Source organism: Gadus chalcogrammus, chromosome 12, assembly GCF_026213295.1.
Source record: "Gadus chalcogrammus isolate NIFS_2021 chromosome 12, NIFS_Gcha_1.0, whole genome shotgun sequence".
Lineage (NCBI taxonomy): Eukaryota > Metazoa > Chordata > Actinopteri > Gadiformes > Gadidae > Gadus > Gadus chalcogrammus.
The window spans coordinates 29,796,036-29,809,542 of NC_079423.1; the positions used below are offsets into that span (position 1 = coordinate 29,796,036).

At 44.4% G+C, this 13,507-nt stretch overlaps 5 protein-coding genes across 8 annotated transcripts; 3 read left to right on the forward strand and 2 right to left on the reverse strand.

Moving 5' to 3' along the window:
- The first annotated feature begins 1,880 nt into the window (after positions 1 to 1,880).
- On the forward strand, positions 1,881 to 3,834 carry LOC130392939 (uncharacterized). The gene is made up of 2 exons (XM_056603473.1): positions 1,881 to 2,113; positions 2,574 to 3,834. The coding sequence occupies exons 1-2, from the start codon at positions 1,986 to 1,988 to the stop codon at positions 3,550 to 3,552; spliced, it is 1,107 nt and encodes a 368-aa protein (XP_056459448.1). The 5' UTR covers positions 1,881 to 1,985; the 3' UTR covers positions 3,553 to 3,834.
- Positions 3,835 to 4,432: 598 nt separating this feature from the next.
- Positions 4,433 to 6,850, forward strand: nr2c2ap (nuclear receptor 2C2-associated protein). Its single transcript, XM_056603478.1, has 5 exons — positions 4,433 to 4,539; positions 4,682 to 4,772; positions 5,050 to 5,155; positions 5,290 to 5,357; positions 5,528 to 6,850. The coding sequence occupies exons 1-5, from the start codon at positions 4,502 to 4,504 to the stop codon at positions 5,648 to 5,650; spliced, it is 426 nt and encodes a 141-aa protein (XP_056459453.1). The 5' UTR covers positions 4,433 to 4,501; the 3' UTR covers positions 5,651 to 6,850.
- On the reverse strand, positions 5,844 to 8,321 carry rfxank (regulatory factor X-associated ankyrin-containing protein). Of its 3 annotated transcripts, XM_056603476.1 has the most exons (9): positions 7,937 to 8,304; positions 7,721 to 7,862; positions 7,435 to 7,560; positions 7,280 to 7,345; positions 7,028 to 7,128; positions 6,818 to 6,943; positions 6,565 to 6,631; positions 6,385 to 6,465; positions 5,844 to 6,255 (listed from the first exon to the last, which is right to left on the reverse strand). In XM_056603476.1, the coding sequence occupies exons 2-9, from the start codon at positions 7,833 to 7,835 to the stop codon at positions 6,152 to 6,154; spliced, it is 786 nt and encodes a 261-aa protein (XP_056459451.1). In that variant the 5' UTR covers positions 7,836 to 7,862; positions 7,937 to 8,304; the 3' UTR covers positions 5,844 to 6,151. The 3 variants fall into 3 exon arrangements, with proteins under 3 accessions (XP_056459451.1, XP_056459452.1, XP_056459450.1); XM_056603477.1 differs by lacking the exon at positions 6,818 to 6,943 and having other exon boundaries at positions 7,937 to 8,321; XM_056603475.1 differs by lacking the exon at positions 7,937 to 8,304 and having other exon boundaries at positions 7,721 to 7,930.
- Positions 7,406 to 11,500, forward strand: borcs8 (BLOC-1 related complex subunit 8). Of its 2 annotated transcripts, XM_056603479.1 has the most exons (6): positions 7,409 to 8,271; positions 8,429 to 8,541; positions 8,772 to 8,836; positions 8,923 to 9,030; positions 9,287 to 9,378; positions 10,810 to 11,499. In XM_056603479.1, the coding sequence occupies exons 1-5, from the start codon at positions 8,235 to 8,237 to the stop codon at positions 9,354 to 9,356; spliced, it is 393 nt and encodes a 130-aa protein (XP_056459454.1). In that variant the 5' UTR covers positions 7,409 to 8,234; the 3' UTR covers positions 9,357 to 9,378; positions 10,810 to 11,499. The 2 variants fall into 2 exon arrangements, with proteins under 2 accessions (XP_056459455.1, XP_056459454.1); XM_056603480.1 differs by lacking the exon at positions 9,287 to 9,378 and having other exon boundaries at positions 7,406 to 8,271; positions 10,810 to 11,500.
- On the reverse strand, positions 9,459 to 12,726 carry tmem221 (transmembrane protein 221). Its single transcript, XM_056603474.1, has 3 exons — positions 12,242 to 12,726; positions 11,617 to 11,702; positions 9,459 to 10,509 (listed from the first exon to the last, which is right to left on the reverse strand). Exons 1-3 carry the CDS (start codon positions 12,538 to 12,540, stop codon positions 9,977 to 9,979), a joined length of 918 nt encoding a protein of 305 aa, XP_056459449.1. The 5' UTR covers positions 12,541 to 12,726; the 3' UTR covers positions 9,459 to 9,976.
- Between the last annotated feature and the right edge of the window lie 781 nt (positions 12,727 to 13,507).

Genomic DNA, 13,507 nt, shown 5'->3' on the forward strand with positions numbered 1-13,507 from the left:
TATTCAATCACACTTAAACTGGAATGGCAACATCTCTCCGGCCCGCCATTGATGCTACTTTGTTATAAAATTGGAATTGGTAGCCCAGAATGAGCTGTCCGTTTCCATTACGTTGCCAAAGAAACTGGCATGACGTTTCCTTCCTCCATTTTTTCCCTCTTTATTGCAAGAGGCAATTTGCAGTGATTGAAAACGTACTTAAGAGGCGCATTCATAAATCAGCACTTCCAATCAACCACAAACGATTGTGATTTCCATGCATAAAGTTTTAAAAACAGAATACCTTCCATAGGTAAAAGCACGGCCGTGTCACAGTGGCAATGGAGCAATGGGCGGAGTATTACTGGCTCAAGAGCATTCCCTCCAATGAGTCTGCAGTCCCTGATTGGTCCATTGTCGTCGGGGGAGTGGATTACATCAGGCCATGTTCATTCAAAGACCTATGGTTATCGGAACACCAGGGACATCGTGGAGGTCATCATCTGCACTGTAACACTGAACACACGCACAAACATGCACGCGCTCGCTCACATCGACACACATACACGTTTGTAAAACCATAATCATCTGCACTGTAACACTGAACACACACACACAAACATGCACGTGCTCGCTCACATCGACACACATACACGTTTGTAAAACCATAATCATCTGCACTGTAACACACACACACACACACACACACACACACACACACACACACACACACACACACACACACACACACACACACACACACACACACACACACACACACACACACACACACACACACACACACGTTTCTAAAACCATAGAAATGTAATGGGTGATTTGTGATAAGAATTCTTTTTTTGAGGCGTAACTACCTCCTGGGTAGCTGAACGCTCAATATGGTTTCTCCTTGTTATATCAAGTATTATTATTCATCCAAAGGTTGCAATGGTTAGGCAATCGATTCGCCTTTGTGCTTTTCGGGAATGCTTCAGCTTTATGCGGCATGTGGGCCTGATGTCTTTCTCGCTGATCAGTTCACCTTTTGGTGGCACGGGCCCAATGGCTATTTTTGATGAGCAAGGGAAAGCCTTTGTCAAGCGTCATTAGCTCAGTATAATGATTTGATAGTTTTTCTTTATCAGTGACTTTAAATCAATGCACTTTATGCTCCGTTCCAGTAGTATGGGGCAAATGTAAAGTCACATAGTATATTGTGGCGAGAAGCACGGGATGGACGTTACGGGGCCCAGGTTTAGCAGTTATACAACTCTCGCGCCCCATACACCGCACGACTGCGAGAGTTGCCTTTAATTGAACAGACACACTGCACACAAAAACACACTCAACCTAACTAATTAACATATCATCTCAGTGATGGTGTCGGAATCAACAACAACAACTAAAATACACCCCCACAGCAACCAACCCCATCCCAAGAACCCCACTGAATGTTTGCGCTGCAAAGGACCCAGGAGGGCCAAACAATAAGGGTAAAGACGTATGTTAATGCGGCATTCTGGAAATCACACACCACCCGCACAGGTTGCTCTTGTGAAGAACAGTCATTGGCTAGTCTTTGTTATTGTTGGCTACATTAACCTCTTTAGCATACAAGCTCGAAAACAAACAACAAAACTTTACATTGTATTTCCCGCACAGGAAGAGCGTAATATGCATTGGTGACTGGATAGAGCAGCTATGTAAAAAAGTGTGTAAGAACATTTGATAACGACCTACGTGGTACATAGAAAAGATATCTCCTTACGGTCGCAGCCAATCTTTGTTTGTACGGTTTACCTCGCTGAACTCGGTTGACTCTCAGGAGCCCGAGTGGATACGACCAAAAGGGGGCGTGCCTCGGTGAAATCCCTCAAGAAAGCTGGATCTCGAACGCATCTCGAACGCACCATTGCGCGCGAACGTGACGTCATTTCCTGGCTTGTATCACTTTATAGAGTTCCCGTTTGTGTTTGCGGGTATCGCTACAGGACGATTCGGGGGACGGCATGGACGACATCAGGGCAGCGGCTGTCTCGGTAGTAGTGGATGCTTTCATAGAAAACGAGAACAAGATTGTGGCTCTTCTAAACAAGCTCCAGGATGAGGAGGCACAAGAACATAGAAGACGCAAACGGTATGCCCACACTTCAGTTGGTTTGGTCGCGAATAAACGTTTTTTGCAGCGTTATGCAGAATCATCTTTTACTCGAAGGCTAACAAACTAGCTGCCGGTGTGCTAAAAACAATAGCGACGTAGACTGTTGTGAGGCCGAAGTGTTGCTCTGTACTTCTGTACTCTACTATGTTCCATGTAACGAATTTCTTGTGAGAACTTTAGAAGAAATGCATTGTTTAAGTTTAAGATAACTTTTGGCGAATTTCATTGTAATATGTATAAGACATCTACATCTACATGCGAAAAGTACCCTGGACATGCATATCTTGAATTGTTTTGTTTATGGAGAATTACGTATAGATCCTTTGCCTTGTGATGTAATGCAATGGAAGCACCAAACTGAATGGGGTTGCTGATATGAATTGTTGTTTATCTACATTAATCAGTTTTCTTCTCCTTTTCTCTCTCCCTCACATAGGGTTGTGGCTGTCGCTATGGCTATGCTGCGGTGCAAGCAACGGAACAACGTCCATTCTGGCACAGAGTGGAAGTTGATGCTGGCTATGGATGACCCCACATTTGTTCAGAACTTCAGAATCACAAAAACCCAGTTTAAGGTCCTGCAAGGGTACCTAGAGGAGGGTGGTCTGCGCAGTGACCACTTCCAAGGTCTGCCTCCCCTACCTGTTCCCAAGAAGGTGCTCATATTCCTTTGGTACATGGCCCACCAGTACTGCTTCCGGGAGATATCTGACAAGTTCAACGTCTCGCGTTCATCAGCGCACCGCACCGTATTCCGAGTGCTGACCATCATGTCCGCCCTCGGCCCGGCTTTTGTCTCTTGGCCTACAGGCAGAAATGAGAAGAGTGTGTCTGCCACCAGCTTCGAACGCGCATGTGGCCTTGAGGATGTCATAGGAGTGATTGATAGCTGCCACATCAGGATCCAGAAGCCCCGGGTCAGAGGAGAGGACTACAAGAACAAGAGGAACTACTGCTCTATTCTCCTCCAGGGGATTGTTGACGTTGAGGGTCGCTTCATCAACGTTTTTGCTGGAATCCCTGGCAAAGTGCACGATGCAAGGATGCTGCGCTCATCCACATTTTTCGAGGAATGGCAGGAGAAGATGGGGGAGTACCGCCTGCTGGGTGACGCTGCTTACATCGGTCAGGCTTTCCCCTTCATCGTCACCCCCCTGCGAGGCATCGGGGCTCTCACAGACGCAGACCTTCGTCACAACACCGACGTCAGCCGGGGTAAGTTCATCGTTGAGCAGGCATTCGGAAGGATGAAGTGCAAGTGGAGGCGCATCAGAGACTTGCAGAACACGCGCCCCGGCACTGGGGTGAAGATCATCTTGGCTGCATGTTACCTTCACAACTTTGCCCAAGGTGCCTCGGTAGCATGTGATGAACACCCACATGGATGTCCAATAGAGGAAGATGCCAATGAGTAGGAAGTTGTGTTCGGAAAACCAAAGACACTACCAAGTTGAATAATAGATGCTTCTATACACTCCCATTTTCTGACTTGTATTATGTATATTGCTGACACTATTCCTGTGTTTTGTAATAAAAGTGTAAAACCTTAAAATGAATGTTGCTTTATTTATAATCCAGTTTATTTAATGGGGGGGAAATGGAATGGCTTGGGTAGTACAGTAGTCGCATTGTAGAACCAGATAGAAACATTTGAGTGAATGTGTGTCTGAATATGTTGCATACATTATACACTCAATGGGCCCTTCCAGAGATTTGTATTTGTAATTGCTTGGAGACATAAGCACTTAAGACAGTGTGTGCATAAATAAGCCACAACTATACACTAACATGGTTCATACTATTTGTGGATGTGATAACAATCCAAGGTTTCCTTTGCATGACAGTTGAGGTGAGTTAAAAAGGCAGTGAGGTGCCTTTTTGTAACTAAACAAATTCAGATGACATTCAAACACACTCAGGCTTGGATGAGTTAAAAATATTTGTTTATTTCTGAAACAGAATTTGTGAGAGACGACATAAAAATCAGTACAACAGTTATTACAATAATAAAACTAGGAAAATGTAAATCTGTGCAAATTGTATGTCTGCTTTAGTTGTACAAAGGGTGCAAATATAAAGATTAGGTAGAAATAGTCAAATATTAAGGAGACAAACAACTGAACTGATACAAAAATAACCATATGCGCATAATAATTAATTTTGTGTCTAAACGATAAACCTGATTATATAGATAAAAAAAAACGTATTTTATCGACGTCTTGTACTGATGAGTTTGTGCAACTAAGTCGCAAAGAGCGTGGCTGCCATCTAGCGGAGAAGTTGAGTATGGTACACAGGTCACTGCCCATGCTGTCGTAAACTGAGAACAAACTTACGGCAGTTTCACCTAATGGGAAATGCAAGATGGCTACATCGTTGATATGCCGAGAAACACAGAGCAGGTAAATAGGCATGGCTCCTCAATCCACAATGTAATAACATCGATAAGGGATGGATCCCGTACGTATTCTATCCACCTGCTATAAAAATGTATAAATGTGTCCAAAAACCATTAGATCTGTGTAATTAGCTATCATTTTCCAGGGTGAGTTCCACACTTAACAGAGATGCTAAGCAGTTTGGAAAGAAGTATATGTTTGACTCCAACGAAGAAACGTGCTGGAACTCCGACCAGGTAAAACTGCACCTGTCCGTATATTAATTATAAATTCAAATATTGTGTTATCCATTCAAAGTCAAATCTCAAGTCGATCGTCTCCTAGAACAGTGGTTCTCAAACTTTGTGGTCTTAGTTAGAAATGTTCATGAGTACCTCCTGCAGTACTCCAAAGAACCGGTACACGTTCCCCAATTTGAGAACCACCCTCCTTGAAGATGGAGCATCCCATGGTATGGTCATGGAATAAAAACCTGAACATACCCAGCACAAATACTATCTTTAACTTCAACAGGGGGAGAACCAGTGGGTTGCTCTAGAGTTTCCAAAGAATGTCAAGATGTCAGAATTGAAGGTCCAATTCCAGGGAGGATTTTCCGGGAGAACGTGTCGACTAGAAGGTAACGATAAAGTGACACTTGGGAAAGTGTGACTTTAATAAGTTGATCATATTTGGTCAACCAAATTTGACAACATTTCCATTAAGTCCACCTTGATATGTACATTTTTCTAATTGTGCTTTTGATCTCACTAGGATGCGTGAGTGGTGGTGAGTTTACAGCACTCAGCCAGTTTTACCCTGAAGACAACAATTCCCTTCAGATATCCTTTGTTTTACTGTTTAGAATTTGTCATAACGATCACATGGAGTACAGGTTTTATATTCCATCTTCTATATTGATCTCAAGCAATATTTATACTTGCCACACAAATTGGTTTGACTCACACAATACGTCATTCTGCGCTTATTTTGATCTTAACTCCACACCCACAGCTTTCCCATACAGGAAGTTCCTGCAGTCAGCCGGCTAAAAATAGTATTTGAGGACAGCAGTGACTTTTTTGGGAGAATCATCGTTTATTCTTTGGAGATCCTCGGGGAGCGAGCTTCATGACATGTGTTATTTTATCCCTGAGGAAGTGGAAGAGGTTCAGACTTCTGACCGTCCGATGACACCAACAGACATCTGGCCCACATGAACCGATTCCACTGGATATAGTCTGGAGGAAGGTGGCTCTTCCCACTCTTCTGTGTCCAACCAGTGGAAATGTGAGGGGCTTTGCAGTGACATTGAAGTGACAGTGACATTTTGTGTTTACACCTTGTTTAATGATTTCATTTTTCATCAATATCTGTGCCATTCAGTTTTCATTTTTTGAAGAAGAAATACATTACAAACCAACGCTTTTGCTTTCGAGTTTTATAAAAAATATATCACATGTAATAAGAAATTAAAAAAAAAACTAGAAAACCATACGGATACAATTCAAGCTTATTGGAGTGATTTGATACCACATAACTTCGCACCGCACAGCAGTCCTGATAAGTCCACACAACTCGCCAATGCCATCTTGGTCCCACTTTAATTTAAGTGCAGCACGTCCATACCACTCCTTTATTCGCACAAATCTTTCCTTCGTGCCAACGACAAGAATCTTTCCTTCATTTCGTCATCTGGACTGTAAAGTTGTAGAACGTGTTCCTCCAACACTTTCTGGACTGTAGGGTCAAACCCAAATCGAGACCACTTAGTGCTCAGTTCAGTGGAGCGGCAGCAATATGTCGAGATCTACAATTACAGTGAAATAACACTGCAATATTACCAGATATATATAGAGGTATACTCACTCTTTTTATGTCCTAGGGCGACCGCCAAGGCTGTTGGACTGTACCCTGAGTCGGATTCAATGGTCAGGTCTGCACCTCTGTCTGACAGGTGTTAGGCATTAAGGGTTCACAGTTACTGTATTCGGACAAGTGTGATCCATATTCATAGCATTTAGAATATCAACAAACTGCTGGTTTTACCTAAGAGTTCCTGAACACACTGGATATGGTTCCCTCTCACCGCGTAAAGAATGGGGGTTCCACCGTTCTGGAAAACCAAACAGTTAAAAATAAGTGAAAATATCGGAAAACCATGATGAATTAAAGTTATACATATACTCGTCATTACAATTGTGTATGTATGTAGGGTCTGTGATTGCTGTGCTAAGTCTTTCTAAACACGCTGTGTGTGGCATTCACATCATACTTTCATGATACATTATTGATCACGTACCCAGTCGTACGTGTTAATGTCCACCCCAAGGGCAAGCAGGGACTTCACAATGTCCACAAAACCTCCCATGCTCGCCAGGGTTAATGCACTCTCTCGTTCCCATGCAACAGTTTTGGGGTCTGCTCCCTACAACACAGTGAAAACACATCAGATGGCATGCTCTCCCCTTCCTTGGCTGGAACTGATCAAGATATAGTGTCCATTATTCACCTCTGCCAAGAGGTAATCCACCACAGCTTTTTCCCCAAACGCAGCCGCCCACATGAGGGGAGTGAAGCCCCTATCATCTTGTTTGTTGAGCAGAGAACAATCTGGAAAATGCACATACCCTAAATTATCCTCCCTTGATAAAAGGCTAATGCAGTAGATCTAACACATCCAAGTGAGATGTAAACTAGAAGTCGAAATATTAATTAGGGTTGTATTGCCCTGGGGCTGGTATTGATTACAAAGCTTTTTCACCTTTATTGAGATGTACGGCAACCTGGCAAACATCTCCCTGAGCTGCCAACTGGTGTATGGACAGACCTTGGGAAAGCAGGTAAAATATACGTGACTAATAGCGAGACAAATATAACTGTAAAACGGTCCACTTCCAAATATGAGAACATATATACAGTCTAGCGTTGCTGGGAGGAATGTGAGCTCGTTCCCCCGCTGCCTGTTGGTGAGGCTGGTGGAGTGTTTGATCAGACCCTCGTCGTCCACATCCGTGTTCTCCTGAGACACCAACAACGACACATCTAGGAGTAAACGTCAATTTCATCAGCAAGATGTTTGACGTACGACAATAGAAGGAACATTTTTCAAAAGACAAACAACGCCGCCCACGAGGGTGACGTTGGTGCAATGGGTAAACAAAGTAACCGATATCTGTGAGCAAAGAGGTTGGAGATCGCATACCATGTAAACCTAGTTCTCTGGGATCCGGGAGGCAGGCATTTGAACCTTCATTTTGAACCTTTGATAACCCTTCTTCTCCAATATCATCCATTGCCCGCAATTGAATAAGTTGCATTGCCAACTTATGACATAAGTGTACTTCCTGAAAAAGGCGAAAGTAAATTATGCAAAATCACGTCAGCAGAGACCACGTTTTTGAAAAAGACGATGTCTTACAATCACTTCATTGTCTTCTCCATCTTATGAATATCCACAGATGATGTATGTAGAGGTAGATACATTAAAAAACCAAATCGCTAGGGGATACAGACAAGAGCATAACATTCATTCACATCGAGTGTAGGAATGACTTTCAAGGCACCACGTTTATGACCGGAGAGCTTTCTTGGAGGCACCGACCGATCAAAACACGGAAGTAGTCTGTCATTGTTTTGCCTGTTTTAATATCTTCGACTCGTATACTCCAAAACATTTAAATAACATCGATTAGACCATTTGTAGCCCAGTCTGCGACATGGAAGACCAGGAGATGCAGCTGAAAGTAAAACGAGGTAGTTAACTTGGAGAAATATTGTGTTTGTTAGTAATCATGCAGTTGTTGTCAAATGATTCATCAGACCATACATTTGCAAAAGAAAATGAATGGAAGTCCTAGTACTACTTCGTTAACTTTTCTAAATGTAAAACGAATACCTCTAATCTTTACAGTCTCCGACAAGTTCACGGAGAGCATGTACGTCCTGGCCAACGAGCCCTCAGTGGCCCTGTACAGGCTGCAGGAGCACGTCCGCAGGTCGCTGCCAGAGCTGGTGCAACATAAGGTAGGTTATGAATAATGGTACTTGTTTAACAGAGAAAACGCTGTCGGTAATACTACATTACATTTGACAGGCTTGATTTGTTTTCCCCTGGTGAATTATTAAAACAATATTTAATCAATTGTTCATATTTGGCTTATGCCCATAATTTACATTGAATACGTGCAGAATGCAATTACCAGTATTCATTGATCCATTTGAGGACGTTAAAGATCTTCCATTTGCCCACACAGACTGATATGCAAAGCTGGGAGGAGCAAAGTCAAGGAGCCATATACAGTGTGGAGTATGCATGCAGGTAAGAAGCGCATCCATACAGACCTTTTGTAATCATTCCAACCGCCCACTGACTAATGTAATCCTTGTGGATCTATTGATTTGCAGTGCAGTGAAGAGCATGGCCAACAGCACTGTGTATTTTAAAAGCATAGATGGCCTCCTCCGCCAAGCGATCAGCATGAAGGAGCAAATAAGCAACTCTCAAGGACGCAGGTAGGAGGCAGCAGAGAATTGTTCGAGACGTTCACTCTCCCATCAAAGCTCTTTTGTTTCAATGGGTTTTCTTTTCAATGATTTCTTATTGTCATAGAATGCTTTCCTTCAATCACCCATTCACTTTGTATTCCTTTTGTGTTCTTTGTCTGTTGATACAAACCTTATACTCACTTCCCTTTAAAAATTTGATTTATTCATTCTATTATTTTTGGTTTTACCCTTTGTTCCCGTTTCTTTTGCCCCGTGCATGTAGCTCACTTGATGTGATCCCCGCCCCCAGCCCCCCCGCCCCTTCTCCATCCTCCCAAACCATTCCCTCATGACCCCTGGATGCAGGTGTTAAAGGTCAGTGCCGAAGCTTTGAGAATTGGCCAATAAAACATGTACGATTCTCACCTTGAACGATGCACAACTTAATGGTGCTGGACATAACACTTTTATTTGGTTGATTTCATCAGCTAAATCAGGTAATCATCAGGTTAATATTTAGCTGCCCACTTTGGTTCCTAGGGTAACTGCAACAGATTGAATGCTAATAATTTGACTACAGGTTTTCCAACATTTTATTAACATTAAAAAAATTCGAAACAAAACTCTACACATCTGTGGCACTAGGTGGAAGTGGATTCTAAAATTGTGATCATCCAGATAAAACGGTACAAACTCTTGAGGTATCGGTCGACTCCATAATCTTAAAGTGATTATTTAATGATTAACAGCAGACAACAAAATCTTTCTTACGACTCAAATTGAGCTCCAACTACCCTTGAATTGAACACAACAAAGTTCACGATTGACTCTGTTCTCATGACGGCGGTCCGTATCGAGGCGACCCCCACGATGGCAGCCCATCGGGCGAAGCGTCATAAAGGTTGTCTCATCTCGGTTACAAAGTCCTGCGTTAATGCGGCCTGGCGCTCTCGACCAAACCGCACCGCGTCGGTCACACCAGCGTCGAGTCTTTCCCCTTGCGTGCCAGGACGCTCCTCATCTCGTTGTTGACCCCGTTCCACGGCTTGGTCGGGACCTGCAGCAGCTCGGCCGACAGGGTCCTGTGCATCCGGGAGCTGCTGCCGCCGCTGCTGTAGCCGTCCTTCTCCCCCCCGCTGTGGCCCTGGGACACCCGGGCCGGCGAGTACCGCTGAGCCGGGAGCGGCTCGTGCTGTTTCGGGGGCGGGCAGGGTGGGTAGGACGTCTGCCTCTGGAGCTCAGGCTGGCCAGGCTGGTGCATGCGCGGTTGGTCCACCCCCACTTTGAGCTCCACGGGCTGGGGGAAGGGGGCTCCGCCGAGGCCGCCGTGCTGGTTCTGGAACAGAGTGTCGAGCCGGGGGTTCTGGTCGTGGCCGGCGGTCTGGGAGGATTTCACCACAGAGTGGATGACCACGATCAGCAGGATCAGGATGCCCGAGGAGAGGACGCACGCGCTGGCGATGCCCGTCTCCACCTCGAACAACAGCAGCATGTAGAGGGACATGGCTGAGGGGAGGGAGAGCAAATACAGAGTAGAGACTTCTGATTTCAGGCGGTGAATGTCTGCTAATAAGTTAATGGGACACAGGGTTTTTATTTGTTTTAACCGCGTATTAGTGTTGAGGTTAACGTCGACCTTTTGGGATATTTTGCACGTTTTTGAGTATGAAAATAAAAGGTTTTGCTTTACGTTGTTCGGTTGACCCGTTCAGTGAGGAAATGTCCCCCATTACACAATAAAGTCACTTTGCATTCTGCCAGACAAATGGTCCTGAAATGCATTGTCACGCATGTGTTTGTCTCCAGGAAAAGGGGCGTGGAGCCGGGGGCGGGGAAAGAAGCGGGAGAGAAGCACGGCTCTGGGCAGTGAGCCGGCCCATTCAGCCGGCACTGTCACCCCTACAGACTCCCTCTCCCGCTCCAAGCTGATGGATGCTGGGGTGGGGTTAAAGTTCCAACCCCCTCCTCCTTCATTACGTTGAGCAACTTGCTGACCACACACACACACACACACACACACACACACACACACACACACACACACACACACACACACACACACACACACACACACACACACACACACACACACAGCTCAGTGGAATGGAGCCAATGCACTGCTGGACTCTGCTTTAAAACATTCGAGCAATGGACGCCACTCAAAGAAATCTTTGTTCACTGGGACACACTAGACACCGGTGGGGTTGGGGAGGGGGGGGAGGTAGAGTCGCCATTTTATTTGCTATTGAGAGGTTTGGTTACTTTTGGATGAGAAAACACTGCTGCTGCAGTTATGTGACGTTGGTTGTGAGAAGCCGATTGAAGTGTGTAAGCTTGCACTCAATGGAAATGTTTGTTAATTTAATGTCTGCTTTTTAATAAAAATGTAACGTGTCAAATTTGGAAGACTCATCTTATTATTATTATTATTATTATTATTTAGCATTATGATTGCTGCTTCCCTAGGCTTAACAGTTGCTTGGGAGGTACATGGTATAGAAACTTTCACCTCTTTTATTTAGAATGTTTGTTTATTTCCCTGAGAGTACGGAAGGCCCTTGAGGGGAAAATCCTCCAATGTTTCGGGGAGATTTTTTGCGTCTCCTTTCTTACCTGCCAGGTACACGGACACCCCGAGACAGAACAGTCCAATTGCCACATGCCGCACCGCTCTGCTCTCCAGCAGGAACCAGTCCGCTCTGTGGAAGCAAATAAGCTGCATGGGGCATTCTGTTCGCCGGGATTGAAGATTTAACAGATTTGAAATCAGTGATGCGATCAGTAAATTCGATGTGTTATGTGACTATGTTGAAACATCCATCAACTTTTTTTTTTGGGTTGAAAAGTTACTTCACATCAACACAAATATTTAGCACCTGTTGTGGCCATAATTCCATTTGATCACTGGTGCGATAGTGGAAGACTGAAACCAAACTGGGAAAGGGCCAGCGAGGGGCCGTGTGCTGGGAGTATAATGAGGGGAATGTCTTTGTTTAGACCAGATTCCGATGGAGTTTAGAGGTGGGGGGTTGCAGGCGAATGCCTCATCACCAGTATGTAGGCTACGCTTGAAAACAATTTAAAACAATAATCGGCCTAAAGTTTAACCGATAAACTCAGTCATGTTATAGCCTACTACATCTGGCACCGGCGGTTCAATAAATTCCTCGCAAAGGGTCAATTGAAGTGCTAAACACAACTTGTTAGGATAATCGGCCTGTGCTACAGGAGCGGTTACCTTTCTGTGTCTTGTTCTCCGCGGCATATCTCTGTTGAAAAGTAACTGTGAAGGAGACACACCACTACTGAGCTCAGGTTGAGGGTGAGCGACAACGCCGAGAGCACCGTGGACACAGGCAGTAGGACGTCCCAGACATGAGCTGGCACGATGGAGGTATCCCGGGGGGACTCCTTCACTGTCTTCTGCTGGGAGTGGAGCTGGAAGATCAGGATGACGGATAAAACGGACGCGAAAGCCGACAGAATTCCCAGGAGGGATAAAACGATGACAGAACGATGGCTGTAGCTGGGCGGCATTTTTACAGGCGACGAATCATCAGCAGCCAAAACTTTGATCCACAAGAACAAAAATAATTGGCAGAATAGAAACACCGACGCGAATCCCCCAGACACTACGCCTCGCCTCGAGGATTAATCCGTCCACGGGCAGCAGTTATTGCAGAATCCTTAAACCCTGAGGCGTGTGCGGCCCTGCAGGAATTTGCAGCGATTTGCTTGTTGTGGGAGCGCAATCACCGGCCGGACTGAGGCGAGCATGTGATGTGCTTTAAAATCCCCAGATTAAAAAGTTGCAACAACAATAGACTTCTCACTTGGGTTCTTGGAGACAATGAGTTGACCTGACCCACCGCAAGTCCCACATGCCTATGAAAACAAAAGGCTGTATTACAATTTTAAATTAAACAACACTTTGAATATACACATAGGCCCTATTCATGTAGCCTAATAAAATGCATATTTGTTGGCAAGGGCCCTACGTGTCTGCTACAATATTAATAATAAACAACTAATCAATAGACCCAATCATAATATAAGGATGATTTGAAGTCAATAATAAATAGGCTAAGTAATATATAATCAAACATTTATCAGACTGTATGGACATAGACGTTCATGTCCAGACGATGTAGCCATCCAATTTAGTATACAGCGAGATGCAAAAAGAAAAGCACTTGAATTGTTAAACAAAATAGTTTGCATCACTCAGTCACTCATGGCTTCTAACTCATCTGAACCCTGGTGCATCAGTTACCATGGAAACCAACAGATGTGCGTATTTCCCGCGCGTTGATTTTGTTGATTTATGCCTTTCTGCCGCAATTAACCAGGCGACATTGGATTTAATGAATGAAAACATCTATCCCCAGGAGGGCATTATGATTTCCACACAAACAAATAAACACTACACCGATGTGAAATACAGCAGTGCTAAACACACGCAAGAGAATAATAATAGGCCCACGACGACATTAGAACAAGACAA